Source organism: Phyllobates terribilis, unplaced genomic scaffold (genome assembly GCF_046119375.1).
Source record: "Phyllobates terribilis strain yellow unplaced genomic scaffold, ASM4611937v1 Scaffold_8__6_contigs__length_399053987, whole genome shotgun sequence".
NCBI classification, from domain to species: domain Eukaryota; kingdom Metazoa; phylum Chordata; class Amphibia; order Anura; family Dendrobatidae; genus Phyllobates; species Phyllobates terribilis.
The window spans coordinates 321,858,236-321,886,172 of NW_027362768.1; the positions used below are offsets into that span (position 1 = coordinate 321,858,236).

General features: G+C 42.1%; 1 protein-coding gene across 2 annotated transcripts in view; it reads left to right on the top strand.

The window, feature by feature from the left end:
* The window catches only part of CCDC66 (coiled-coil domain containing 66), a 54,814-nt gene extending 30,695 nt beyond the window's left edge, over nucleotides 1-24,119 (top strand). For both annotated transcript variants that reach the window (XM_073644599.1, XM_073644600.1), the window contains exons 9-19: nucleotides 1,186-1,317; nucleotides 1,576-1,790; nucleotides 3,446-3,530; nucleotides 4,327-4,488; nucleotides 5,738-5,882; nucleotides 11,265-11,408; nucleotides 18,588-19,096; nucleotides 20,316-20,356; nucleotides 20,650-20,915; nucleotides 23,520-23,647; nucleotides 23,880-24,119. In XM_073644599.1, coding sequence (XP_073500700.1) covers nucleotides 1,186-1,317; nucleotides 1,576-1,790; nucleotides 3,446-3,530; nucleotides 4,327-4,488; nucleotides 5,738-5,882; nucleotides 11,265-11,408; nucleotides 18,588-19,096; nucleotides 20,316-20,356; nucleotides 20,650-20,915; nucleotides 23,520-23,647; nucleotides 23,880-23,933 — 1,881 coding nt within the window. In that variant the 3' untranslated portion in view covers nucleotides 23,934-24,119. The remainder of the gene's footprint in view (nucleotides 1-1,185; nucleotides 1,318-1,575; nucleotides 1,791-3,445; nucleotides 3,531-4,326; nucleotides 4,489-5,737; nucleotides 5,883-11,264; nucleotides 11,409-18,587; nucleotides 19,097-20,315; nucleotides 20,357-20,649; nucleotides 20,916-23,519; nucleotides 23,648-23,879) is intronic.
* Nucleotides 24,120-27,937: the final 3,818 nt, after the last annotated feature.

Genomic DNA, 27,937 nt, shown 5'->3' on the forward strand with positions numbered 1-27,937 from the left:
TATATATATATATATATATATATATATATATATATATATATATATATATATATATTAGAAACAGCACTCCAAAAATAGATGATTTATTAGCTCTGCAAGAGCTGTGGCAACGTTTCGACTGAATACAGCCTTTTTCAAGCTGCATTCAGGCTTGAAAAAGGCAGTATTCAGCCAAAACGTTGCCACAGCTCTTGCAGAGCGAATAAGTCATCTATTCTTGGAGTGCTGTTTCTACTATTTTTTTTTCATATGTAAGAAGGTTTGGTATTTACCTGGAGGACGGGCACCCACCCATTTACAAGTTGTTTGCTTGTGCTGCTCTTTTTCATTATATATATATTAGCGCTGTAGTGAAAAATCAGGAATGGATGATGCCTGCCAATCAAAGTCAGTGACTATCTGTGTAAATCAACGGCTAGCTGGGTAATCCAGAGAAAGACTCTTCTTGTAGATACTGTCACCGGGTTTTTCCCATATGAGATAAGACCAGTACCTGTAAGCCCTCATATATAGCATTTTAATATGCTCTAAATAAGTTCCCAATCTGCCCTGCAAGACAAGAAAAACAGCTTTTATTACACTCACCTATGGGGCGGTACAGTCCTATGGGCATAGCTGGTCTTGATTCGGCGCCTCCTCTATTTTTACGATCGCCATCTTCCTTCTCTGCTTTGTGTGGATGTTGCATTCTACGTCATCCACACACTGTCCCCAGCATGACGCTCCTGCGCAGCTGTACTTCTCGCTGCCCTGTTGAGGGCAGAGCAAAGTACTGTAGTGCGTCTGCGCAGGAAAAGGCAGAAGTGCGCCTGCGCTGCAGCGCGATGCTGGACACTGGATGATGTAAGACTCATCATGCACACGAAGCAGGGAAAGAGGACTGTGATCGCCAGAAGAGAGGAGGTGCCGGATCAAGACCAGCGATGCCCATCAGACCGGACTGCCCCATAGGGGAGTATATTAAAAGGTCTTTTTCTTGTCTTGCATGCCGGATTGGAGGCTTATATACAGCATATTAGAATACTGTATATGAGGGTTGAAAGGTACTGGCCCATATGGGAAAACCCTGGTGACCGGTTCCGTTTAACTCTAAAAAGCCCTATTCGGTTACTTGAAAACAGGTTTTCTAAAGTAAATGTTACATGTTGAACCTCCATGCCGAACAAGGTATTTTTAATATTACAGGAAGCAGCTCCACTGGACCATCCTTTCAGTGCTGTCAAACGTCAGCAGCAAAAGAGATGGTTGGAGGAACTGAACAAGCAAAGGGAGGAAGCTGCCGTGCGTAAAATGGAAGAAAAGCAAAAGCTGCAAGAGGTAAGTGACTTGTGAATGGATCCAATTGTATTATGTGACGGGCAAAATATGATTTCTAAATAATACCGCTACAGTCTTCCTCCGCTTGATATTACCTTGCTTAGTAGAACATTTAACGGGGTTGTCCCTGACTTTACAAGTTGAACGCAATGAACCCTGGGTTGTCTAAGAAGTTAAATCCTAATCTTGCCTCTGAGCATTCATATGACTTTGATATACCTGATTGTATTGTGAATGTCACTTCTTTTTCTTCCGCAGAGTGTTCAGCACGATCACTGGGCAATGCATTTTGATTCTTTTAAGAAACCAAGTCCCGTCGCTCCGAATACGGTAACATTTCTGCAACTTGAGAATCCTCACCAAACATCGGAGGCGGTGGGAAGTACGGTATCTTCTGCAAATCATCACCAACCGGAACAGTTAGAAACGATGAAATCGACTGAGGAGAAAGATTTTCAAAGCCAGAAAGCTGGGTAGGCACGCCGATTATTGGGATGAGATGTTTTAAAGTGTATGTTATCCATGGCAAAACTATATTTCTGTATATAGATAATTGAAGGAAATTCTGACAAAGGGTGATTTATTTAAGGGTATATGCACACAACATAATTTTTAATCCGGATTTGCATGAAATCTTCCTGGAAAAGCACTCAAAAAATAAACCTATACATTTTAACTCCTTCACGACCTTTGACATACATGTACATCAAAAGTAGTGTCCCTGCCTTTGATGCAGGCTCACACGCTGAGGCCACATCTTTCCTGGCAGATGATGGCTGCTTTAATCAGTCAGCATGTGCATTTAACAGCCACCATTTAACCTGTTAAATGCCACTATCCAATTGATAACTGCATTTAACATGCACCCGTGATGTGATCACGGGGCGCCGATATGTTGCCACAATAGCCAAAGGACTGCTGAAGACCCCCCCCCCCCCCCCCCCGTGCTTGTCATTACGATCCTAAAATAAAAAAAATATGAAAATAAAAAAAACAAGTTCAAATCACCCTCCTTTCAAAATAAAACAATTAAAAATAAATACACATATTTGGTATTGCTTCATTCGTAAAAGTCTGCTCTATCAAAATATTACATAAATGAATCAGATCGGTAAACGACTTAACGCAAAAAAATAAATGCCAAAATTATGTTTTTTTTGGCCACTGCAACATTGCAATAAGATGCGATCAAAGCATCATATCTACCCCAAAAAAGTATCAGTAAAAAAAAATGTCAGCTCAGGGCACAAAAAATAAGCCCTCTCTCAGCACCATATCCCAAAGATTGAAAACGTTAGTTCTCAGAAAATGGCTTCAAAATTTATATATTTTTTTAATGCAAATTTCTGACGTAATTGTGGAATTGCACCTTCCAGTACATCATATGATAAAATGAATGGTGTCTTTCAAAAGTATAATTTATCCCACAAAAAGCAAGCCCTCATATGGCTATATATTGACAGGAAAATACTTTATGACTTTTGCAAGAAGGGGAGGGAAAAAGAGGGGGTCAACGAAAAAACGGCTTGCTGTGCTCATGTTAGTCTTTTGAGTGTCTTTTAATCCCTTCAGGTTTCAAAAGACGTGAAGTGGCTAAAAGAAGTGACGTGACCATTCTTTAGGCGTCTTTCACTCAGAAGAGCCTTTATACTTTACAATAGGCTCAAAAGACACCCGGGCATCCTGAGACTTTTCTTATCGTTTTTCACTTCAGAAACCGCCATCAGTTTCTTCATTGTTCAATAGAGAAGAAAAAAAAAGATGCAAAAAACATTTTGTAAAAAAAAAAAAAAAACAGTCCACAATCAAAAACTACGAAGGAAGTGCTCAGGAAACGACCACAAAGATACTCCAGGGCTAAAAACTCCCAACATGTCCTAAAGTGAAAAAGTTGGTAGATATAACAGGAGTTTAAAAACGTTGTGTGCACATGCTCGAACAATTTGTTCCAAATGTTATGTTTGCTAGTAAGAGTCCAAATCCGTTCATTAAAAATGATAGTCACCAACACTTTCATCCTTTTTCGTTAGATGAACTTTGTCTCTTTTGTCAGAGGTTTTTTTTAGCTAACTATAAAAGTTGTATTCAGTCATTCTACTTGCATGATTATGATTTTCCTTGTTTTTAGCTTCCTGCGTACCATGACCTCTCTATTAGACCCTGTGCAGATCGAAGAAAGGAATCGCAAGAGAGTGAAGCAACTGGAACATCAGGTATGTGCAATAGAGTTGAGCAGAATCTGTAGCTACCAGACAAGAGCCTTGCGAACCTCATCCTACTTGCCAGCATCCCTGGCTCCTCTACTGATTAGTTGCCCCGGTGCGACGTTATCATTACTGTATGACACACACATGACATTGTGCCAGGCCTACTAATTGGAAGAAGTGTCTGGGATGCCAGCAGGCAGGAAGAGGTTCCCAAGGCTTTGGCCTGATGTATACGGACTACTGATGTGGCTACTTGACCGTTGTCCTGCGGATCTTTTTGATCAGCTCTAATATTCCCTTTTATTTGACTGCACTGATCTGATGACTAGTTCTTGTTATGATTTTTAAACACATTGATATGTACATGCCAGATCCATGGGGATCTGACCTTCATCTGTAGAATAATGGGGCCACAGCGCTGGTTTAGTGCAGCATCCCATTCATATTCAATGTTTGCATATTACAGCATTTCAGAGTGCCGCTGTTTTTTCTTGGTTATGTTGAATAGTCGTGACAGCTTTCACCTATTCACACTTGTCTTATTCTTATTTGGAGGTGCTGGTCAGTTTTTTTTTTAGATTTGTCGTACACTCCTTTCTGACGGAGCACTCCTCAGTGGTATTTGTAGCATGTATTTCTATGCAGCTGACATGCTCTGGTTGTGAGAGCCGCGTTGCAATCCTCAACCGAGTTATACGGCCGTCTGACTCTCTCCTAAAAGTACATGGTCTAAGCGAGACCACAGGCTGCAACGCGCTTTCCTCAGAATTTCTTAACCCTTCTTTCTTCTTGAACTTACCAGAAAGCTATAGCTGCTCAAGTTGAAGAAAAGCGCAGGAGAAAGCAACTGGAAGACCAACAAAGGCTAATGGAAGAACAAGAGGAGGAGAGGAGACTGGCGAGAGAACAGGAAGAAATGCGACAACAGTACGAGGAAGACTCATTTAAACAGAAGCAAAAAGAAGTATGAGACTGTTCATACATGTTTAAAGGAAGTCTGTCACCCCCCCCCCCCCCCTAAAACTGAACTATTAAGACTTTCATGTAGGGGACTTAGCCCCTATAAAACCTTTATATTACATATGTTGATTAGGATCTTTACTGCACTCTTGGTGTGGCCAAGTGCTCGGTGCACCTCTTTGCCCTCTCTTTTGCAATACTCTGCCCGTTCCCTCACGGCGATTGCCAGCGCTGCCTTATCTAAGTCCCCAGCCATGCAAATACTGACGACACTGGAGCTTAGTTCTCATCCCCCTCTCCTTTGTATAACAGCCATTTGCTTCACATAGGATTACTACGCAGCAGTGGTCAATGCTGACAGGAGAGGCAGATGACAACTTGCACAATGTCTGTTTGCATGCTCTCATCTTCCTCTCCTGTGTATAGTGGTTGTACTCTGCTGTGTGATCCTGTGTGCAGTGAGCGGCTGCTGCACACAGGAGAGGGATGAGAACGCACATTCGCCTCCTACATGTCAGTGCAGATGAGGTGTCCTCTTTCTCCTGTGCATACAAGCCTCACGCTGCACACAGGAGAGGGATGAGAATGCACAGGTTCCTTCTAAATGTCAGTGCAGATGAGGTGTCCTCTTTCTCCTGTGCATACCAGCTGCACACAGGAGAGGGATGAGAACGTACGGGTTCTTCCTACATGTCAGTGCAGATGAGGTGTCCTCTCTCTCCTGTGCATACCAGCTGCACACAGGAGAGGGATGAGAACGCACGGGTTCTTCCTACATGTCAGTGCAGATGAGGTGTCCTCTCTCTCCTGTGCATACCAGCTGCACACAGGAGAGGGATGAGAACGCACGGGTTCCTCCTACATGTCGGTGCAGATGAGGTGTCCTCTTTCTCCTGTGCATACAAGCCTCACACTGCACACAGGAGAGGGATGAGAACACACAGGTTCCTTCTACATGTCAGTGCTGATGAGGTGTCCTCTTTCTCCTGTGCATACCAGCTGCACACAGGAGAGGGATGAGAACGCACGGGTTCCTCCTACATGTCGGTGCAGATGAGGAGTCCCCTTTCTCCTGTGCATACCAGCCGCACGCTGCACACAGGATCACACAGCAGTGTGCGGCCACCACACAAGATAGGCAGATGAGAATGCTCACAATGTCAGTGTATGTCCTGTCAGCATCGGCCACCCCTGCTTTGTAATCCTGCCACCCTTGCTGCATTATTTACTTGCGTTTCCCTTTTTACTAATAGGAGGTTCTTGACCAGAAGACGAAAGAATTGTATCAAAGAATGCAGCAGGCACAAGAAGAAGCACAGCGGCTCAAGCAGGAGCAGCGGATGCGACACTTAATACAGAAGGGACATGATATATCTAACCTACAGAAGAATACAGCTGGTAAACACTTGCAGACCTGAAAATGAGTGTAATCTTAGTTTGTATGTTGAGGTTGAATATAATTTTGTGAGGCAGTCTCCCATTGTAAAAGTCTCGGTTCTCCTTGAGGAGATCCAGCTCATGGAGACAGTTGTCTTGTAATGGGAAACTGATGTCATTTTCTGATAAGCAATAATGAATATTACAGCTAATTATAAATCTGAAAAAGTAAATGACTCCTAAACAACTACCTTGAAATATACTTTCAAAAGGATGAAATTGAGGATCTTCCTTGTGTATATGGGCACACAAGCTCCTGCATTGGAAACTTCTTTAACCCCTTAAGCCCCGCGGGTGGTTTGCACGTTAATGACCGGGCCAATTTTTACAATTCTGACCACTGTCACTTTATGAGGTAATTACTCTGGAATGCTTCAACGGATCCCCCTGATTCTGAGATTGTTTTTTCGTGACATATTGTACTTCATGATTGTGGAAAAATTTCTTCGATATCACTTGCGTTTATTTGTGAAAAAAACGGAAATTTGGCGAAAATTTTGAAAATTTTGCAATTTTCAAAATTTGAATTTTTAAGCCCTGAAATCAGAGCGATATGTCACACAAAAGAGTTAATAAATAACATTTCCCACATGTCTACTTTACATCAGCACAATTTTGGAACCAAAATTTTTTTTTGTTAGGGAGCTATAAGGGTTAAAAGTTGACCAGCGATTTCTCATTTTTCCAACAAAATTTACAAAACCATTTTTTTAGGGACCACATCACATTTGAAGGCACTTTGAGAGGTCTTTATGACAGAAAATACCCAAAAGTGACACCATTCTAAAAACTGCACCCCTCAAGGTGCTCAAAACCACATTCAAGAACTTTATTAACCCTTCAGGTGCTTCACAGGAATTTTTTGAATGTGGAAGAAAAAAATGAACATTTAACTTTTTTCACAAAAATGTTAATTTAGACCCAATTTTTTTTATTTTCACAGGGGTAACAAGAAAAAATGGACCCCAAAATTTGTTGTGCAATTTCCCCTGGGCACGCAGATACCCAATATTTGGGGAAAAAATACTGTTTGGGCGCACGGCAGGGCTCGGAAGGGAAGGAGCGCTATTTGACTTTTTGATTGTAAAATTTGCTTGAATAATTAGCGGACGCCATGTTGTGTTTGGAGAGCCCATGTGTGCCCAAACTTTGGAGCTCCCCCACAAGTGACCCCATTTTGGAAACTAGACCCCCCAAGGCACCTTTCTAGATGCATAGTGAGCACTTGGAACCCCCAGGTGCTTCACAAATTGATTCGTAACAATGAAAAAGTGAAAAAAAAAACACTTTTTCATTTGTATGAATCAATTTGTGAAGCACCTGAGGGTTCCAAGTGCTCACTATGCATCTAGATAGGTGCCTTGGGTGGTCTAGTTTCCAAAATGGGGTCACTTGTGGGGGAGCTCCAATATTTGGGCACACAGCGGCTCTCTAAATGCAACATGGTGTCCGCTAACAAATTTAACGCAAAATTGGCTCAAATTGTTAGCGACACCATGTTGCGTTTGGAGAGCTGCTGTGTGCCCAAACATTGGAGCTCCCCCACAAGTGACCCCATTTTGGAAACTAGACCCCCCAAGGCACCTATCTAGATTCATAGTGAGCACTTGGAACCCCAGGTGCTTCACAAATTGATTCATAAAAATGAAAAAGTGTTTTTTTTTTCACTTTTTCATTTTTACGAATCAATTTGTGAAGCACCTGGGGGTTCCAAGTGCTCACTATGCATCTAGAAAGGTGCCTTGGGGGGTCTAGTTTCCAAAATGGGGTCACTTGTGGGGGAGCTCCAAAGTTTGGGCACAGAGGGGCTCTCCAAACGCAATGTGGTGTCCGCTAACAATTTGAGCCGATTTTCCATTCAATTTGTTAGCGGATACCATGTTGCATTTAGAGAGTCCCTGTGTGCCCAAACATTGGAGCTCCCCCACAAGTGACCCCATTTTGGAAACTATACCCCTCAAAGATTTTATTAAGGTGTATAGTGAACATTTTGAACCCAGAGGTTCGGCACATTATTTGTTTACATTAGGTCATCATATTGAATAAGTTTTCATTATTCTTGAGCGCAAGTGCTCGCTACTTGAGTTTGCATCGGGTACTCAGGTATGCACCATGTACAGCGTGTGCTCGAGTGACATGCTCGAGTCCCTGCTCCGCATGTTTCACGGTTATTAGACACCCAAAAAAAAACATGCGGGGATCGCTCGTGCATGGCAGGCAATCCCCGTAAAGTTTTTTGGCTGCGAAGCATATGGGGCAGAGACTCGAGCATGTCACTCAAATACCCACGATACTAAATGCATACCAGAGCACCCGATGCAAACTCAAGTAGCGAGCACTTGCTCTCAACACTAGTCGCCATATCGTCATCTTTTTTTCTTACTTTTGAAAAAAATCCCAACCCCAGCCCTAACCCTAGCACAACCCTAGCCCCAGCACAACCCTAGCCCCAGCACAACCCTAGCCCCAGCACAACCCTAGCCCCAGCACAACCCTAGCCCCAGCACAACCCTAGCCCCAGCACAACCCTAGCCCCAGCACAACCCTAGCCCCAAACCCAGCCCTAACCCTAGCCCAATCCTAACTCAAGAGTTTATTTTTGACGCCGTTCCTTGTGCGGTATAAGTGATTAGACGACTTTATTCTTCGGGTCGGTGTGATTACAGCAATGCCAGAATCATATGGGGTTTTTATGACTGACAGCTGTCACACACTAAAAGACGCATTTTTTGTAAAATCTAGTTTTTGCATCGCCATATTTTGAGAGCTATAATTTTTCCAGATTTTGGCAGACAGTCATGTGACGGCTCGTTTTTTGCGGGATGAGTTGACGTTGTTATTGGTGCCATTTTCAGGCACGTGACATTTTTTGATCGCTTTCTATTCCGATTTTTGGGAGGCAGAATAAACAAAAACCAACAATTCAGGAATTGTTTTTTTTTTTTTTTTTTTATTCTGTTCCGCGTGTGGTAAAATTGATGAGGTAGCTTTACTCTTCGGGTCAGTACGTTTACAGCGGTACCACATTTGTATCATTTTTCTATGTTTTGGCGCTTATACACAATAAAAGCTATTTTATAGAAAAAAATATTTTTTAGTATCGCTTTATTCTGAGAGCTATAACTTTTTTATTTTTCGGCTGATGGAGCTATATGGCGGCTTGTTTTTTGCGGGACGAGATGACGTTTTCAGCGGTATCATTTTTATTTATATGCGTCTTTTTGATCGCGTGTTATTCCACTTTTTGTTTGGCGGTATGGTGATAAAGCATTGTTTTTTGCTTGGTTTTTTTTTTTTTTTTTTTACCGTGTTCACTGAAGGGGTTAACTAGTGGGACAGTTTTATAGGTCAGGTTGTTCCGGACGCGGCGATACCAAATATGTGTACTTTTATTGTTTTTTTTTTATTTTTTTTATAATAATATTTATTGATGGGTACATTATTTTTATTTTTGGTGTATTATTTTTTTTATTTTTTTATAATATTTTTGCACATATTTTTTTTTTTTTTTTTTCCCACTTTCACACAGTTTATACACTTTATTACTTTTTCCCACTCTGGGACTTTCACTTTTTTTTTTCTGATCGCCTGCATGGCACAGGAATGGAGCACCATCCCTATGCCATGAAGGCTGTCAGAAGTGCACAGTGTGAAGATTGCTTGGAGATGCACTGCGCATGTCCAAGCAATCTTCCTGCTCTCTGGTGACCCGGATGTTGTCATGACGACATCGGGTCGTCATGGCAACACCCGGGAAGCCTTTGCAGACTGCGCTGGAAGCCGGAAGAGGAGGTGAGTATCGCCGATCACCTCCCCTTGCCCCCGCAATGCCGCGATCGACTTCGATCGCAGCATCGCGGGGGTTAATGTGCTGTGAGCGGTGCGTGACCGCTCCCTGCACATAGTACCGGGTGTCAGCTGTGACAATCAGCTGACACCTGGCGGCGATCGCGCCCGCACAGCTTGTGTGCGGGCGCGATCGCGATGACGTACTAATACGGGTCTGGCTCTTAAGTCCCAGGGCACAGACGCGTATTAGTACGTCAGATGTTATTAAGGGGTTAAAGAGATGTCCGGGACTTTGACGAGAGGTTCCCTGGGCAGACCCACTGATGAGATGATTGCAGGGTCTGTGTTGCAGCGCTTTATATTTTGTAGTGCCTGGTTTTGCAGCTCAGTCTGATTCACTTTGAATATTTCAGTTGTTGCTCGTCACATCCAGTCTAATTGGCGTTTTAATTTTAACACAGAACTAACAAGCCGGTCATTTTCACCCATAGCAGCTGTTTTAAAGGGAACCTGTCACCGTTTTTTTTTTTTTTTGTATCCCACAAAATGCCACCACCCTTTTCTGCGATTGTTATGCATTTTACAAATGATTACATTGCCTCCTTACTCCCCATGTACACCTGAAAAATAACATTTGGTTTGGTCCCGCACTGTATTTAAATAAGGCTGGTCCGGTCCGATGGGCGTCATCCTTGAGGCGTCTGTTCCTCCTCTGTGCTAGTAAAAGCCGCAGTAGGGCAGAGCAAAGTGCGCCTGCTCGGCCGGCGGTGCTACTGCGCAAGTGCGAGACCTCGTTCATCTATGTGGATGACGCAGGACACGCCATCCACATCAATCAGGCAGTGTAATCATTTATGAAATGCATAACAGCAGCAAAAAAAGGTGGTGGGATGCTAAAAAAAAAAAAAATTGTGACAGGTTCTCTTTAAGGGTAGATTAGATTTTTTTTTTTCTTTCCCAATTAGTTGCACTAAGACCTGCTCTTCTGTTAGAAAGTTTGGATACGAGACCCATGTACTATGAATGTAAACGGATAGAGAGATGTTGTTATAATGTATCACTGACTTAAAGTTGTATTTTTAACTTGTTGCTGACAGCTCTTATTGTAAATGCACCTCTAAAAAAAACATTTTACATCACTTTTATGTATCATCAGTCTTTAAGGCAGGTGTCACACGTCTGCAGTTTGTAGTCCATGCGTAGATCACATTGTGGGTCTCCTGATCTGAATGAACATCCTCAGATATGCTAATATCTGTCTGGTCATTGTGATCTATACACGGACTATGAAATGTGAACGTGACTTCTGTATACTTTGATACAAATACTCGCATATTGGACCCCAGCCGTTCCTGCTGCTGTTTTGTTCCGGCTGATCCAGAAGAGAGTCTTATATTGTTCCCCTCTGGCACAGGTCTGGTAGGAAGTATGATTTTTATGTTTTGTATAGTATTTTTTTATTTATTTATTTTTTTAAAGACCACTCTGAGCCAACTTATCGCATAACATGTAATAATGGACAACCCCTGTAAGATATTTTATCTGTTTCTTTAGGCGACACGCTGTATCCGGAGATCAGCATGGCTGCAAGCCGCACCACCGACGTAAGATCAGACGATCAGAGTATTACCAGCAGTGTTATGAAACAGAGCACTTTATCCGTTACCTCCCCGAGGAGGGACACGGCTGTTCAGACAGGTAACCATTGCTAGATTCTCTATGTAGTTACATAGAGAATAGAGGAAAATATCTCAGTGGTTTTTGGGTAGACCTGGGTCAGACTTGTTGCATGTATGGCTTATTGTGGTCCATCCTGATATATTGCAGTATAACATGACAATAAATGCACCTTTCATTGCAGTTATACTGTAATGAAAAAACCTGGAGGTCTGAACTGAAACGTAAATTGATGTGCATGCAAAATGTAAATGCATGTTCACACAAGGCCATTGAACAGAGAGAAACCAAAAACAAGAAAAATACCCAAATAACAAAGTAAATGGATAGATCGCACAGTGCAAAAAAAAGATTAAAAAATCTTTTGGCCAAAACAAAAGCTGCTGGTTGTTATGTGTGTGATGTGGTGTTCGATGGGAACTGTTAATGTGAGATTGGTGAGGACGTGGTGCAGAAGTGGAGTTTTTCCAAGAGTGGGCGGTGGGACTGTGGAAGGTTCGAGGGATGGAGGCGGATCTGGGATAGAGCCTGGGCAGAGTCTCAAGGGGGCCTGAAAATTTTGCCAGTATGGGGCCCCGAAATTCCTGGTGGCAGCTTTGGTTGTCCACTACTCGGACAACCCCTTCTCAATCAGCATGTTTGCCCTGTTGCCATTCCAGCGGTGTCGCCATTCGCTCTCCCAAGGACTACGTCACATTGTTACGCAATCCCTGGGCCCAGTCAGTGCTGGCTTCACTCTCTCCGCCTTTAGACATATCAGACTTGAAGAGGAAGTGAGCGGCCAGCCGCAACTCTCGCTTCCTCTTGATGTTTGATTAGTCCGAAGGCAAAGAGAGTGAAGCCAGCACTTATTGGGCACAGGGACTGCATGACATAACAATGTGACGTAGTCCCTGGGAGAGCGAATAGCGACACCGCTGGAGCAGTGCCGGTACCGAAAGCAAGTATAAGTGTTTTTACTGGGGTGCAAACATGCTGACTGAGAAGGGGTTGTCCGAGTAGTGGACAACCAGGGCTGCCGCCAGGAATTTCAGTGCCCCATACTGGCAAAATTTTCGGCCCCCTTGAGACTCTGCCCAGGCTCTACCCCAGATCCGCCTCTATCCCTCGAACCTTCCACAGTCCCACCGCCCACTCTTGGAAAAACTCCACTTCTGCACCACGTCGTCACCAATCTCACATTAGCAGTTCCCATCGAACACCAGATCACACACACAGCCAGCAGCTTTTGTTTTGGCCAAAAGATTTTTTAAGCCGCCACCACAACAAGGAGACTCTTCTGGCCGGGCCCTACTCTACTCTAACCTAGTAAACATTTCTTATAAGGGTATGTGCACACGATGCAGAAATGAAGCAGAAAATTTCTGCATCTCCCTGGCAGAAAAAACGCATGCAGATTGTGCATGCGTTTTTCCTGCAGAATACATGCGGATCCACATGCAGATTCACATGCGTTTCCGCATGCAGATTGACAAGCTTTTTCCAGGCGATGTTAGCATCACCTGGAAAGTGCTTGATAACTAGGTCACACTATATAAATCCATGCAAACAGCATGGATTTATACAGTGTGAACCGAGAGAGTGTATATACTTACCTCCGATGGCCCGCGCTGTCCTGCTCACTCCGTTCTCCCGGCTGCCGGCAACTTTGAATTGAAAGACCTGCCGACGTCAGCGTCACGTGACCCGTCACATGACTCTGACGTCACCGCAGGTCCTACAACTCACTGCAAGTGCCGGGAACCAAGCGGGAGCGCTGCGCGGGCCGACAGAAGGTAAGAATACATTTATTTTTTATTTTATTCTTCTTTTTACAGCTTTTTTAATGGTACCTGGGTGTGGATGAGACTCTCCTCTCCTCCACACTCGGGTACCATCCGCACATTAGAACGCACCAATAACGCAAGTACAGATGCAGTCTTGCGGAATTGGCGCGTTCTAATGCAAGTCAATGGCGGCGAAATCGCCGCGTTTCCGCAAAATTAATTGACATGCTGCGGATTTTTGACCGCAGCGTTAACGCTGCGGAAAAATCCGCATCATGGGCACAGCACATGCGGATTTCCATTGGGGAACATTGCTTCCCTTCTACCATGCGTTTTTCATGCGTTTCCGCGGCGTTTACGCAACTGCAAAAACGCCGCGGAAACGCATGAAATACGCATCGTGTGAACACAGCCTAATACCCAATACTCTTTTTAGGTATAATTTTATTTAACCCTTTTACCCCCGAGGGTGGTTTGCACGTTAATGACCAGGCCAATTTTTACAATTCTGACCACTGTCACTTTATGAGGTAATTACTCTGGAACGCTTCAACGGAACCCCCTGATTCTGAAGTTGTTTTTTCGTGACATATTGTACTTCATGATTGTGATAAAATTTCTTGGATATCACTTGCGTTTATTTGTGAAAAAAACGGAAATTTGTCAAAAATTTTGAAAATTTAGCAATTTTCAAAATTTGAATTTTTATGCCCTTAAGTCAGAGATATGTTACACAAAATACTTAATAAATAACATTTCCCACATGTTTACTTTACATCAGCACAATTTTGGAACCAAAATTTTTTTTTTGTTAGGGAGCTATAAGGGTTAAAAGTTGACCAGCGATTTCTCATTTTTCCAACAAAATTTACAAAACCATTTTTTTAGGGACCACATCACATTTGAAGTCACTTTGAAAGGTCTTTATGACAGAAAATACCCAAAAGTGACACCATTCTAAAAACTGCACCCCTCAAGGTGCTCAAAACCACATTCAAGAACTTTATTAACCCTTCAGGTGCTTCACAGGAATTTTTGGAATGTGGAAGAAAAAAATTAACATTTAACTTTTTTCACAAAAATGTTACCTTAGACCCAATTTTTTTTATTTTTGCAGGGGTAACCAGAAAAAATGGACCCCAAAATTTGTTGTGCAATTTCCTCTGGGCACGCATATACCCCATATGTGGGGTAAAACCACTGTTTGGGCGCACAACAGGGCTCGGAAAGGAAGGAGCGCCATTTGACTTTTTGATTGTAAAATTTGCTTGAATAATTAGCGGACGCCATGTTGCGTTTGGAGAGCCCCTGATGTGCCTAAACAGTGGAAACCCCCCACAAGTGACCCCCAGGTGCTTCACAAATTGATTCGTAAAAATGAAAAAGTGGAAAAAAAAAACACTTTTTCATTTTTACGAATCAATTTGTGAAGCACCTGGGGGTTCCAAGTGCTCACTATGCACCAAGATAGGTGCCTTGGGGGGTCTAGTTTCCAAAATGGGGTCACTTGTGGGGGAGCTCCAATGTTTAGGCACACAGGGGCTCTCCAAACGCACCATGGCGTCCGCTAACAATTTGAGCCAATTTTCCATTCAATTTGTTAGTGGACACCATGTCGCTTTTGGAGAGCCCCTGATGTGCCTAAACAGTGGAGCTCCCCCACAAGTGACCCCATTTTGGAAACTATACCCCTCAAGGATTTTATTAAGGGGTATAGTGAACATTTTGAACCCAGAGGTACGACACAGAATTTGATAACATTAGGTCATCATATTGAATAAGTTGTCATTAGTCTTGAGCGCAAGTGCTCGCTACTTGAGTTTGCATCGGGTACTCAGGTATGCACCATGTACTGCGTGTGCTCGAGTGACAAGCTTGAGTCCCTGCCCCGCATGTTTCACGGTTATTAGACACCCCAAAAAAAACATGCGGGGATCGCTCGTGCATGGCAGGCAATCCCTGCAAAGTTTTTTTTGGCCGCGAAGCATATGGGGCGGAGACTGGAGCATGTCACTCAAATACCCACGATACTCAATGCATACCAGAGCACCCAATGCAAACTCAAGTAGCGAGCACTTGCGCTCAACACTAGTCGCCATATCGTCATCTTTTTTTCTTACTTTTGAAAAAAATCCCAACCCCATCACAACCCTAACCCGAGAGTTTATTTTTTACGCCGTTCCTCGTGCGGTATAAGTGATTAGACGACTTTATTCTTTGGGTCGGTGCGATTACAGCGATACCAGAATCATATGGGGTTTTTATGATTGACAGCTGTCGCACACTAAAAGACGCATTTTTTGTAAAATCTAGTTTTTGCATCGCTATATTTTGAGAGCTATAATTTTTCCAGATTTTGGCCGACAGAGTCATGTGATGGCTTGTTTTTTGCAGGATGAGTTGATGGTTTTTATTGGTGCCGTTTTCAGGCACATGACATTTTTTGATCGCTTTCTATTCCGATTTTTGGGAGGCAGAATAAACAAAAACCAACAATTCAGGAATTGTTTTTTTTTATTCTGTTCCGCGTGTGGTAAAACTGATAAGGTAGCTTTATTCTTTGGGTCAGTACGTTTACAGCGGTACCACATTTATATTGTTTTTCTATGTTTTGCACTTTTACATAATAAAAGCAATTTTATAGAAAAAATTATTTTTTAGCATCGCTTTATTCTGAGAGCTATAACTTTTTTATTTTTCGGCTGATGGAGCTGTATGGCGGCTTGTTTTTTGCGGGACGAGATGACGTTTTCAGCGGTACCATTTTTATTTATATTCGTCTTTTTGATCGCGTGTTATTCCATTTTTTGTTTGGCGGTATGGTGATCAAGCATTGTTTTTTGTTTCGTTTTTTTATTTATTTTTTTTACCGTGTTCACTGAAGGGGTTAACTAGTGGGACAGTTTTATAGGTCAGGTCGTTCCGGACGCGGCGATACCAAATATGTGTACTTTTATTGTTTTTTTTTGATAATATTTATTGATGGGTACATTATATTTTATTTTTGGTGGATTATTTTTTTTTTTTTTTAATATTTTTGCAATTTTTTTTTTTTTTCCACTTTATGGCAGTTTTTTTTTACTTTGTCCCACTATGGGACTTTCACTTTTTTTACTCTGATCGCCTGCATGGCACAGGAATGGAGCACCATCCCTGTGCCATGCAGGCTGTCAGCGCTGGACAGGGAGAAGATAGTTTGGAAATGCACTGCGCATGTCCAAAAAATCTTCTTGCTGTCTGGTGACCCGGATGTTGTCATGACGACATCGGGTCGTCATGGCAACATCCTGGAAGCCACGGCAGACAGCGCTGGAGGCCGGAAGAGGAGGTGAGTATCCCTATCACCTCCCCTTAGCCACCGCAATGCTGCGATTGACTGCGATCGACTTCGATCGCAGCATTGCGGGGGTTAATGTGCCGGGAGCGGTGCGTGACCGCTCCCTGCACATAGTACCGGGTGTCAGTTGTGACAATCAGCTGACACCTGGCGGCGATCGCGCCCGCACAGCCTGTGTGCGGGTGAAATCGCCAGGGCGTATAAATACGTATCTGGTCCATAAGTCCCAGGGCACAGATGGGGTGTATTAGTACGTATGTCGTAAAGGGGTTAAGGGACTGTCGCATACATTTTTTTTAAAATGACTAAAATACCACATGCAAGGGACAAATACGGTCACACCATAACCAGACCACATATTACCACCACATAGTGACTGAATAATACCACAAGCAAGGGACAAACACCGCCACACTGTGACCAGCCCACATTACCACCACATAGTGATCGAATAATACGACATACTAGGGACAAATACCACCACACCATGACCAGACCACATTACCACCACATAGTGACCGAATACTACAATACTGATCATTAATAAAGAATCATAATACTAATATTACCATAAGGGACATTATACACAGGAGCCCTATGTATAGTATACAGTGTACAAATAACACACTGACACTGGTCGAAGTCCTTCATCTTCGCTTTTCCTTTTAATCCAGCGCAGACCGCCATCACTTCTTCTAGCCAGGACTCCTCTCTGCATAAAATAAGACAGTTATCTAGAGCAGCTTCCAGAGCACATTCCCCAACTTCTACGCTATACCATCTAGAAATAAATAAACACCGATAAATCATTAGGCCAAAAAAAGAGAGACAATGAATAACACCAAATTAGGGCAAAAGAAATGAATACATAGCCCAGGTAAGAATTTGCCAAAACTTTAATAAAGACATATAAAGGTAAATACACACAATAATAAAATCAAAGACACACCACAGAAGAAAAAGGATGGAGAATCTGGACCCCAATCGTATATGAGGTAATATATCCTACTAATAGTTCCCCCAGGTAAACATGTGACCACTAATATAACATTAAAGGGCATAAAATGTAAGGCAGCAAAAAATGTGAAATATAAAGAGATGACTGAAAATTACCAAAATGTTTTTTTATCAAAATATATAAATATATACAAATGGCAAGTGAAATATAGGTTAGTAGAATAAATAAATATATATGGTATAAAATAACACCACCCAATTATACATATATATATATACACACATAGAGCTGCATACATAGATGACAGTGTCAATAAAAAACAGCCCCTAACAGTATCATTAAAGAAGTAACCATAATTACCCACGGGAAGAAATCAAAGGTCCAGATCCCCACCACACACCCGACGCGTGTTTTGCATAGGAAATGCTTCGTCCAGGGCTATGTATTCATTTCTTTTGCCCTAATTTGGTGTTATAGCTATACCATCTAGGCTGAAGCCTACCGCTGTGGTCCGGTGAGCCGAAGAAGGGGGGCCTCTTACTCACCAGGCCCCATACGCCAGTAAGGGCAGTAATGCCCTGATGGCGCCCTGTGGACAACCCCTGTAATTCCTGTGGCTGGGCTTCATAGGAGAACGTCCTTTGTTTCTACTTTTTCCATTCAGTTGGACTTTTTTGCTCCGTTCCCTGTACCTTGTATTGTAAAATTAATTGTGTCATTCAAGACTACAACTTGTACAAAAGAAAAACAAGTCCTCGTAAAGCTATGTGGACAGAAAGAGGAAGAAGGTATGGCTCTTGAAAGGAGGTGGGGGGACTAAAGCCCAAAAGCGAAAATTGGTCACATTAGGAAGGGGTTAATCTATAGGACCCTAATCACCCATCATATGCCTGTAGTGCATCTTTTACACCTGCTGGTGTGTTTTTAACCTTCTCTTGCTGATGTATGCTTGATGCGCAAAGCCGTTTTTGGGGTTTTCCTTTTTTGTATACACGGTGTAACAGCTTTCTTGTAACTTAGAGACTTGAGTTACTTATGAACTTGAGAAAATACAATAATAAGGATCCATATTATGATGTTTACAGATTTTGTTCTGAAGAAATATCATTCTAATTTCTCCCATTTGTACCTTTTTATAGATAACTTGAATTTCGTAATGAAGCCATATCCTGTATCTCACTACAAAGAGATGACCTGGAGACATCCGCACAATGCTTCTCCTGATATTCCCATAGAGTTTAAGGACCAACAACGCAAAGCCGATGTACAAACAAATAAGTCGCACGTCCAGAGAGACAGAAATGACTCCAGCAAGGAAAACACTAATGCTTACAATGATGTTTACGATCAATTCGCGAGAACAGAAAAGCAGGGAAAGGAGCACGGTCGCAAACCAGACTGGAATAAAAACAGACCTCCGAAGAAATACATCCCTGCTTCGGAGCGGTACCCCAGAGGGCTTCAGAAGCAGAGGGAGGAGAGCAAAGTGCGGAGACAGATGGAGCTGATGCATTTAGTGGAAAAGAATTCTTCTAACAACTTGCATTTGAGAAAAGGGAATTCTCCAGAAAAGTCTCCAATTCCCAGAGAAGAAACCAAGATCTCTCCACATCATGAAGACATGAATACTGTTCAGGAGGCCAGAAAGGTAGTAATGAGAGGGTTTGGCACAAATGTAAAAAGTAGTGAAAAAGCTACTAAAAGTTAATTTCCTGAGTTACCATTCCTGGAAACTACGGGCCAAAAATACTTTACATAAGTACTCCTATGTCCTCATGACAATGCCTTCTTTGCGCTGGCCTTGTCTTGTCATAAGAACATGCAAAAAATTTAAAGCCCACGCACAATAACCGTAAACTAATTCGGATGCAGCCGTTGGGAATATGTATGGAAGCAAATACTATGACAAGACTAAACCAACAGAGCACTTTGTGGTTGTGGTATAGGAGTAGCACAAAAACTGGTAAGAGGAAACTGTCATGGACTTTCACCAATCTTTGGAAAGAATGTGCTGCCGCTGCTCCTTAGCTTAGTTTCACACGTTTCAACCCTCATTAATAACTCTGTCTGAAGACCTGAAAGACTGGATTCAGATGTGTCCCTGACTAAGCCATAGACTTCACTTAGTAGTAGACTACACTATTGCGTCTGGCTTAGAAAACTTGACACCCCTGAAAAAAGGTTAAAAGGGGTCCAAAGTTGCAAGCTTTTGTACCCTTTTGCTAATTGATTTCTTTAGCTCCGCTGATGTGCCACGTCTGAATCCTATTGTTTAGGGCTTCAGACAGAAGCTCCTGATGGAGTCAGGAATGGGGACTGAAACGTGGTCTGAAAGAAAAACTAAAAGAGCGCTCTGACGTGTTCATTCTCCAGAACGTTTCATAGCAATATTACTTTATAAGATGGAAATATCACTTTGATGGGAACCTGTCAGCTGATTTCTGCTGGCCAAACCATGGGCAGCATGAAACAGAGCTTGGCTGCACGATTGCAGTCGGATATATTTTCACTGAAATGCGCCGGTATTTCGTAAGGAAATATATTAGAAGGTCTGGACCATAGTTGAAGACAAGACTAGTCCCGCATTGCCCTAATAACAAGTCTCTAACACTGCAAAAGACTTGTTAATGTACTCTAGCAGCGCTGTGTAAAGCTGCCAAAGTGTTTCTGAGAAGATTGTCCGATTCATGATGCCCAAACTGCAGGCAGCATAAATCATTGGATAGGTTCCTTTTAAACTCTGCAGCCTGGAGCATGTAATCTGCAACTCAAGTTAGTGGTTTGTTTGTTTTTACATGTTTTTTTTTGTGTTTTTGTTTTTTTTGTGATGGGTGACTTGAAATATTTTTTTTTATTATTATTTTTAGCAAGAAGGCAGAGTCCAAACAGTCGAATCAAGTTTCAAGAGGTAAGTAGATCGGTCTTGCTCGTTGTTGCTTCAATCCCCACAAGTTTACTTTCTTCTAAAACAAGTGAAGTTCTCTATAATCCTTTAATATCCATTCAAGAATATCTATGTACTGTACTGTGAAGTAGGAAAGCATATATGTGCGTAGGTTAGTAATGTGTCGTTTCAGCACCATGATTAAGCGTAGTGAGGTAGGTAAACCTTTCATTTTAAGATCAATTTTCAGATCTGATTTTCACATGTTACCTTGATGGTGAAGTTACTTTATTGTCACCAGTGCGTTTTTGTCACAGACCAGACTCTCCACCCGTCCCTGCGGTGAAGAACAGATTACACCACGCTCAGAAGAGATCCACCGTTACACCCATTCCTTCAGTTCACAATGGAAACACTGTGTCCATCCAGCGACATGTCACTCCAGACCTGGAGAAATTGGAATCTGACCGACCTCCATCTTCACAATTTGTTCCGTATGTTCGGACAAAAGAGATTTACTATCTAGATCCTGATGCCCCTATTTCCAGGCCTTCAACACATGAACCTCAACACAATCCACCAGGTAAGAAACAAATGCAGTCTGATCAAACAATTTGTGTGTGTCTATTTTGGCTAAAGTTTCTGTATGGGTACGTCTATTCATTTACGTATTGCATGATTTTAATGGATGGATCCATTGGTGCATGAACAGTAGTGGAAGAGACTACCCCCCCCCCCATGCAAAAATCATAATATTTTGAAGATTGTCCTAGTGACAACCCAAATAGATACAACTGGAGGCCCCTAGTTCAAAGTCCTTCTCTCCCTAGAATGACTCAGGAGCCGAGTTCCATGTGTCGGCAGTGGGCACTGGTCGTAATATACAGCTGATTCCCTGCTGAAGTGTCTGGGGATTTCAGCTACCTCATCCCAGGCCATTGAATCAGTCTTACCTGGGACATCCTAAGCAGCTGGACAGAGGCTCAGGGCTACGTCTGTCACCCGGTCAGGGATGCTGATGGGCAAAGGCCCTAGCATCTGCCATTGCTTGTGAAACCCGACTTAATACGTGTATATAAACAGGCACAATACACTGCTAAACAAAACCATTGTGATGTATTACACACGCATTTAAAACTAACCTGTCGTTAAGGTTCTTTATACTAAACTGTTCTAGCTGTGCTCTCTTATCACCACCGTGGTCCGTCACACCATAGAGAAATGACTAATGCCTTTAACCTAAAGGTGGTGCATGTACATTCTCCATAAGGAAATCATCGCTGAGCTGTCCAAGTGCATCTTGGGTCTCATCAGTCTGATTGTCTCATCAGTATTTTGCTCCTGTGTAGCCGCCATCTTTATCATATGGGTTTACTGCATCCTGATAGTGCATTAGTTCTGAGACCTGGGCAGGTAAACACTGCTGCCCTTTCTTGCAGTGTTTATTCTTGAATTTGGGGGAATTTTAATTCCTCATATTGTCTTTGCTTTTAATTTCCCATCTCGGCCTTTGTAGCAAAGGGTCAGATGTAGTATACAGCTGACATGGACCGGATGAAGAAGGCTTTGCTCCTGAGCTTGCCCCATATACTCCCTGCATCACCCACTTTAAATAGATGGCGCCAAAAGGTTAACCCTAGAACGCATGACCATAAAAATCTACATTTTCACATACCTGGGGCCTTTTAGGCCCGTGTGCAAATAACATGGAATAACTCAAACAAAAATGACAAACAACTATATACCTGAGGAATACCTAGAGTTTCAAAATTCTAACTAAAGTAATCTTGCTGAAAATAAAAAAACAATTAACAGGGCGGGCCTGCGAGGCCCCAGGTATGCGTTCTAGGGTTAAAGGGGATTTCCACTTAGAGCACAAGTGTTTTTTTTTTATTTATTTTTTTTAACACTTTCAGACATGTAAAATATCAAATACTAATACTTCCTGAGTCCAGAGCCAATGTTCCAGTAGATGGCTTGTCTACAGTGATGACTTGTGATGAGCGAGTATGTTCTGTTAACCCTTTCGGCGAGTATGCTCGGGCTGAGCACCGAGTAGTTAAAGCTGCTCGGTGTTCTGTTTGAATCACTCCCATGTGCATGATTTGCAACTGTTAGACATTCCTCACATGTATTATAAAGCTGTCTATTTCTTACACATTCCTCACATGTATTAAAGTTGTCAAACAGTCGCAAATCATGCACACGGGAGCGATTTAAACATATCACCGAGCAGCTGTGACTACTCGGTGCTTGGGCCGAGCATACTCGCCGAAAGGGTTAACAGAACATACTCACTCATCACTAGTGGTGACATGTCAACTACAGTGCACATCACCGCTGCAGCCAGTCACTGAGCTCCACAAACTCTGCTAGACTGCACAAGTTGCTGAGCTGAGTGATTGGCTGCAGCTCCCTGAGCTCAGCGATTGACTGATCTGCCCTTTCTGGCAAGATCTCAGTACAAAGCATGTAAACTCTGGGTACATGAATCTTTTCTAAGCTGGGTGTCTTGTGTTGAAGGCAGTAAGATAAGGCCTTTATTTTATAAAGTACTGTGGGAGCAGAGTTATTCTCCATAGAATTCTATAGGTGTTGTGTAATTCATCTGCTCTATTGAGGTGCGATATGTAATGTACATCAGCCCTAGGTACCGCATGGCTGGAGGATCATACTACACTAGGGTTTCTTATAGTCCACAGCCTTGGGAACACACAGCTGCATTTTTATTGTAATGTTTTCTCAGGAATAGAAATAGGCGAACCCGACCAGAACTGTTTGGTGTTCTTACTGGACAATAACAGTCCGGGGCAGAGCACTGACTTTCTCTGGAAATTCAGAGTCTGGGTGTAAGTCTGTGTTGATGAGAGAGAAGAGGGAGAATTTTTTTTTTTCATTTCAGAGTTCAGGCAACCTTTATTTTTCAATGGGGTTCGGGTTGAAGTTCTGGTACCCAAACTGAACTTTGAAATATAGTTCGGGCCGGGTACCAGAACCCAAACTTCAACCAGTCTGCCCATCCCTACTCAGGAAGTCACCTTTTTCCCTGCTACCCATCAGATTCTTTCATCTCTTCTTACTTCTGCAATCAGTGGGCTCACATAACCAGTTTTACCCGAAATTATGTGAAATTTATGGAGAAAAAAAATAGTATTACTAGTTCTCAACAAAATACCCTTCTCTTTAGGCAATGACCTGGAATCTCGTCAAATATTCAGCTGTGATCATGGAAAAGACCCTTTGCTGAATCCTAATGTTGTCAGAAATAAGGACCGACAGCAAGCTATACTGAGGGGGCTATCAGAATTACGGAAGGTTGGTATGCTCTTCATTCTGGAATAATCGCCACTAGTTGTTGTAGAGTCAGGGCATTGTGTATTTCATAGTTTCTCCATAACAGATTGAACCATACCAGAAAAATAAAAGTGGGAAAGACCTAAAATTTGCGGCTAAAAAAACAGTGTAAATGTAGCTGTAATTGTCCAGATACTGCGGTAATCATCAGATAATGTAGTGTGTGGTTTTAACTTTTGTTCTTTTTCTTTAGGGCTTGCTTCAGAAACAAAGGGAATTGGAGACCGGATTGATGCCGGATGTTTAAGCTGGCGGACCTGGCTTCTGTGTATTGTACCCTAGGACTGTGCGTGACTATTATTATTATTATGTTGACTAGATGCACTGTAACATGATTAATGTGAACTGTGTTTGCTGCTGTGTATTTATCAGACTTCTCATAGGAGTGTTTGTCTATTTTGTAGATTTGTTTTTAATAAAAATTATTTTTGTATTTTTTTTAATTTTATTTTCGCAGCCCACATTCGCGTTATTAACCCTTTTTAAGAATCAGGAAAAAAAAAATCACATTTTTGCGCTTTTTTTTTTTTTTTCTCTTTGCTTTCAAGAGCCATAACTAATTTTTCTATTTTTACATCGACATAGCCGTAAGACCGGCTTGTTTTTTTGCAAGACCAGCTGTAGTTTTGAATGTTGCCATTCTTTTTACCATGCAATCTACTGAAAAATGGCCCAAAAAATTCCAAGTATGATGAAATGGGGGAGAAAATAAAATGTAATTCCGTCATTTTCTAAGGGGTGGGTTCATTTTTATGACATTCATTGTGTTGTAAAAATGGCCGGGAAGCATGATTCTCCACATCAGTCCGATTGCGGCGATACCAAACTTGCATAGATTTATTTTTATATATACTGTATATATCTAAGTGATTAATGTTTTTTTTTTTTTTTTATCACCTATACCAGATTTTTACGAACGTGGTGATACCAAACATGTTATTATTTATTCCATAGCGCGTTACATGTGAAAAAGGGGTTATACATAGCAAAAACAATCTTGAACAAAAACGCGACAGCTACTGGTACAGGAGGAGAGAGGACCTGTGTTTTTGGGGGTTTTTTTGTTTGTTTTTTTTCCCCCTTTATTTTTAATGGGGGAAAGAGGGGGTGATTTGAACTCTTATGTATTTATTTTTCAAACTTTTTCTTTATAATTTTTTAGTCTCCTTAGGGGACTTTGAATTTATGACCCTTTGATCACTTGTGCTATATAATGAAAAAGGCCCAAGATGATAGCAACCGGGGTCATCGAGCTGACCCCCGGCTGTGATGGTAACCCATCGGTCCTCTGTAATTGCGTCACAGGGGGCCGATGTGCCAGTGCATGGAGGCACCAGCTCCTGTTCCATTTACATGCCGCTGTCAGAGATAAACACTGGCATTTGAATAGTCAACAGCCACCTTGCCATACATACTAGGATCAACTTTATTCACTGCCATCTTACTAGGCTCTTGCCATATCTCCTCCTCATGAATGATCATAACCGTATTTAAAGGGGTTGGTCTCGTCAGATATGTCTAGCTATCCAGTTTTCAGAATTGTTGCGTACAGTGTTCCATGGTTTACAAAATTAAATTTTTGTTCATGATCCCAAACTATCTTTCGCTGCACTTCTCCACCTGCCTCAAGCAGCTTTTTTGTTTTTAATGCCATCCAGCTTTTTTCAGAGGAAGGATTGATAGACCCTGTGTTTTTTTTTTTTTTTTTTTTTTTTCTTTTTTTTTTTTTTTAGTGGTTTAGACCACTTCTACTATTTTTATTGATGTCCCCAGTAAGTATGACCCAGTATACCCAGCACTTGACCTTAAACACTGTCAAGGTGAAAGATTTTTGGACACTCAATGCATATGGAAATTTTTCTTGTTTCATCATTACGGCAAGAATGTGTATTAATACATATCCATCTAGCATTCTATTAAGCTCAGCCACTGCTAATTTGCTGCATTCCCATTTTATCCTGGCTGCTGCCCCGTGAGGCACATAGTTCCTTGCTTCCATAGTGCCTCACAGGGCTGTGGAGTTGGTAAGCCAAACCTTCGACTCCCTCATACATGGCTCATGTTTAAGTGATACATTTTCTGTAGCACAGATTCATCTCAGCTAAAAGTCCAGACCCTTAGATCAGGAATAGGACAGACATTTATAGGACATTTCATAACTTTCTCAAATTCTTATGAAAAAATATTCCCCACAAACTGCATTGAACTACTGTATCCAATTTATTATATATTTTAGGAGTCGGTCCATTTTATACCGACTCCACCAAAATGGATACCGACTCCGACTCCACAGCCCTGTTGCCTCATACCATATCGTACTTCAATAATATCATGGTCAAAGCCTGAGTGCTAAAATAGCTGGGTCAAAAGAATATTTTGGCAAACTTGCTGATTCTATGCAGCATCATTAAGACGAAGATGAGCATTGGCAGAATCTAGCATGTTTTTACTGTTTTTGTCTATAATGGAAGAATGTATTTGCCTATTTTTCTCATAACTTCACCGAAAGAGAATCAAAAACCTGGTGCATTAACTCGCCAATGCCTCCCAAAGGGTAGTGAATCGGTCAAAGAGGACAACCAGAAGAGCCTTCATACCACCCTCTACATCAGTGTTTCCCCAACCCCAGCCCTCAAGAGCCACTAACAGGTCATGTATTCAGGATTTCCTTAGTGTTGCCTGTGCAGATGATGCAGTTATCACCTGGGCAACACTAAGGAAATCCTGAACCCATGACCTGGTGGGGGCTCTTGAGGGCTGGGGTTGGGGAACACTGCTCTACATACTGATCCCTTTGGGTGGATGATCAACCACTTCAAATCTTTTCTCCACCTCTTTAAGTCTATAAACTTTACTGGGCTTGTGCTTTAATATCTCTGTGGCTGGAAGTTTCCTCCTGATTATAGAATTTTTCACTCTCCATCTGCCTGTCTCATGCATTCAGGGCTACAGCCTGATCCCCGTCTAGAGTTGGATGCAAGTTCTGGTTCTTATAATTTCTTCCCTATAAACTATTCAATATGCCCAGTTTCACCCTCCTTTCCCTCGCTACATTGGTGGATCCACTTCCTTCCACTTAAATGGAGAATCGTAACAGACGCCAAGCTAAACAGGTGGGTAGTAGTCTATTAAGATTGAACAGTCCAAGAAATCTGGTCCCGTCAGCAGTTCCCCTTTCTGATCAACATTCTGGAGCTATATGCCATCCTTCTCTCTCTCTCTGAGGCTTTGGCCCCATCTGAGCAGGTCATCCAGTCAGAGACCAGATGGACACCCAGACATGTTGAAATCAAAAAGAAGCCTGCAGTAAACAAAAAGCAAACATCCGAAACGACTTAGCAGTCCTCGTTCCAGGAGTGAACAAATGATTAGGTGGTTTTGTCACTACATCTAGACTTGTGCGCTGAACTCTGCTCTAGCCAGGGTCTTATAGACGTTGACCTCATGGCCTCCCTACAATTTGCCAAGGTTTGTGTCCAAGACTTGGAGTAAGTGGTGGATAGATGTTACGCAGCATAAAGTAGCCCTAGATTTTATTTTTCCAGATCACCAAGAAGGTCAAAGCGAAGGGCATATTATTGTTTGACTTTACTGCTGGAATTAAGTAACGTCATAGATAGACCATTATTTTTAATCTTTAAAGATTCCATAATAACAGGGTCTGTACCACACGACTGGCGTATAGCAAATGTGGTGCCAATATTCAAAAAGGGGACAAAAACCGAACTTGGAAATTATAGGCCAGTAAGCTTAACCTCTACTGTGGGTAAAATCTTGGAGGGTTTCCTAAGAGATGCTATACTAAAGTATCTGAAGAAGAATAACCTCATGACCCAATATCAACATGGGTTTATGAGGGACCGTTCCTGTCAAACTAATCAGATCAGCTTTTATGATGAGGCAAGTTCCGGACTGGACCAAGGAAATGCAGTGGATGTTATGTATATGGACTTTTCAAAAGCTTTCGATACGATTCCACACAAAAGGTGGGTACATAAAATGAGAACAATGGGAATAGAGGAAAATATATGTATGTGGGTTAAGAACTGGCTCAGTGATAGGAAACAAAGGGTGGTTATAAATGGAACACACTCAGACTGGGTCACAGTTAACAGTGGGGTAACACAGGGGTCAGTATTGGGCCCCCTTCTTTTTAACATATTCATTAATGACCTTGTAGGGGGCATACAGAGTAGTATTTCAATATTTGCAGATGACCCTAAACTGCAGGGTAATCAATACAGAGGAGGA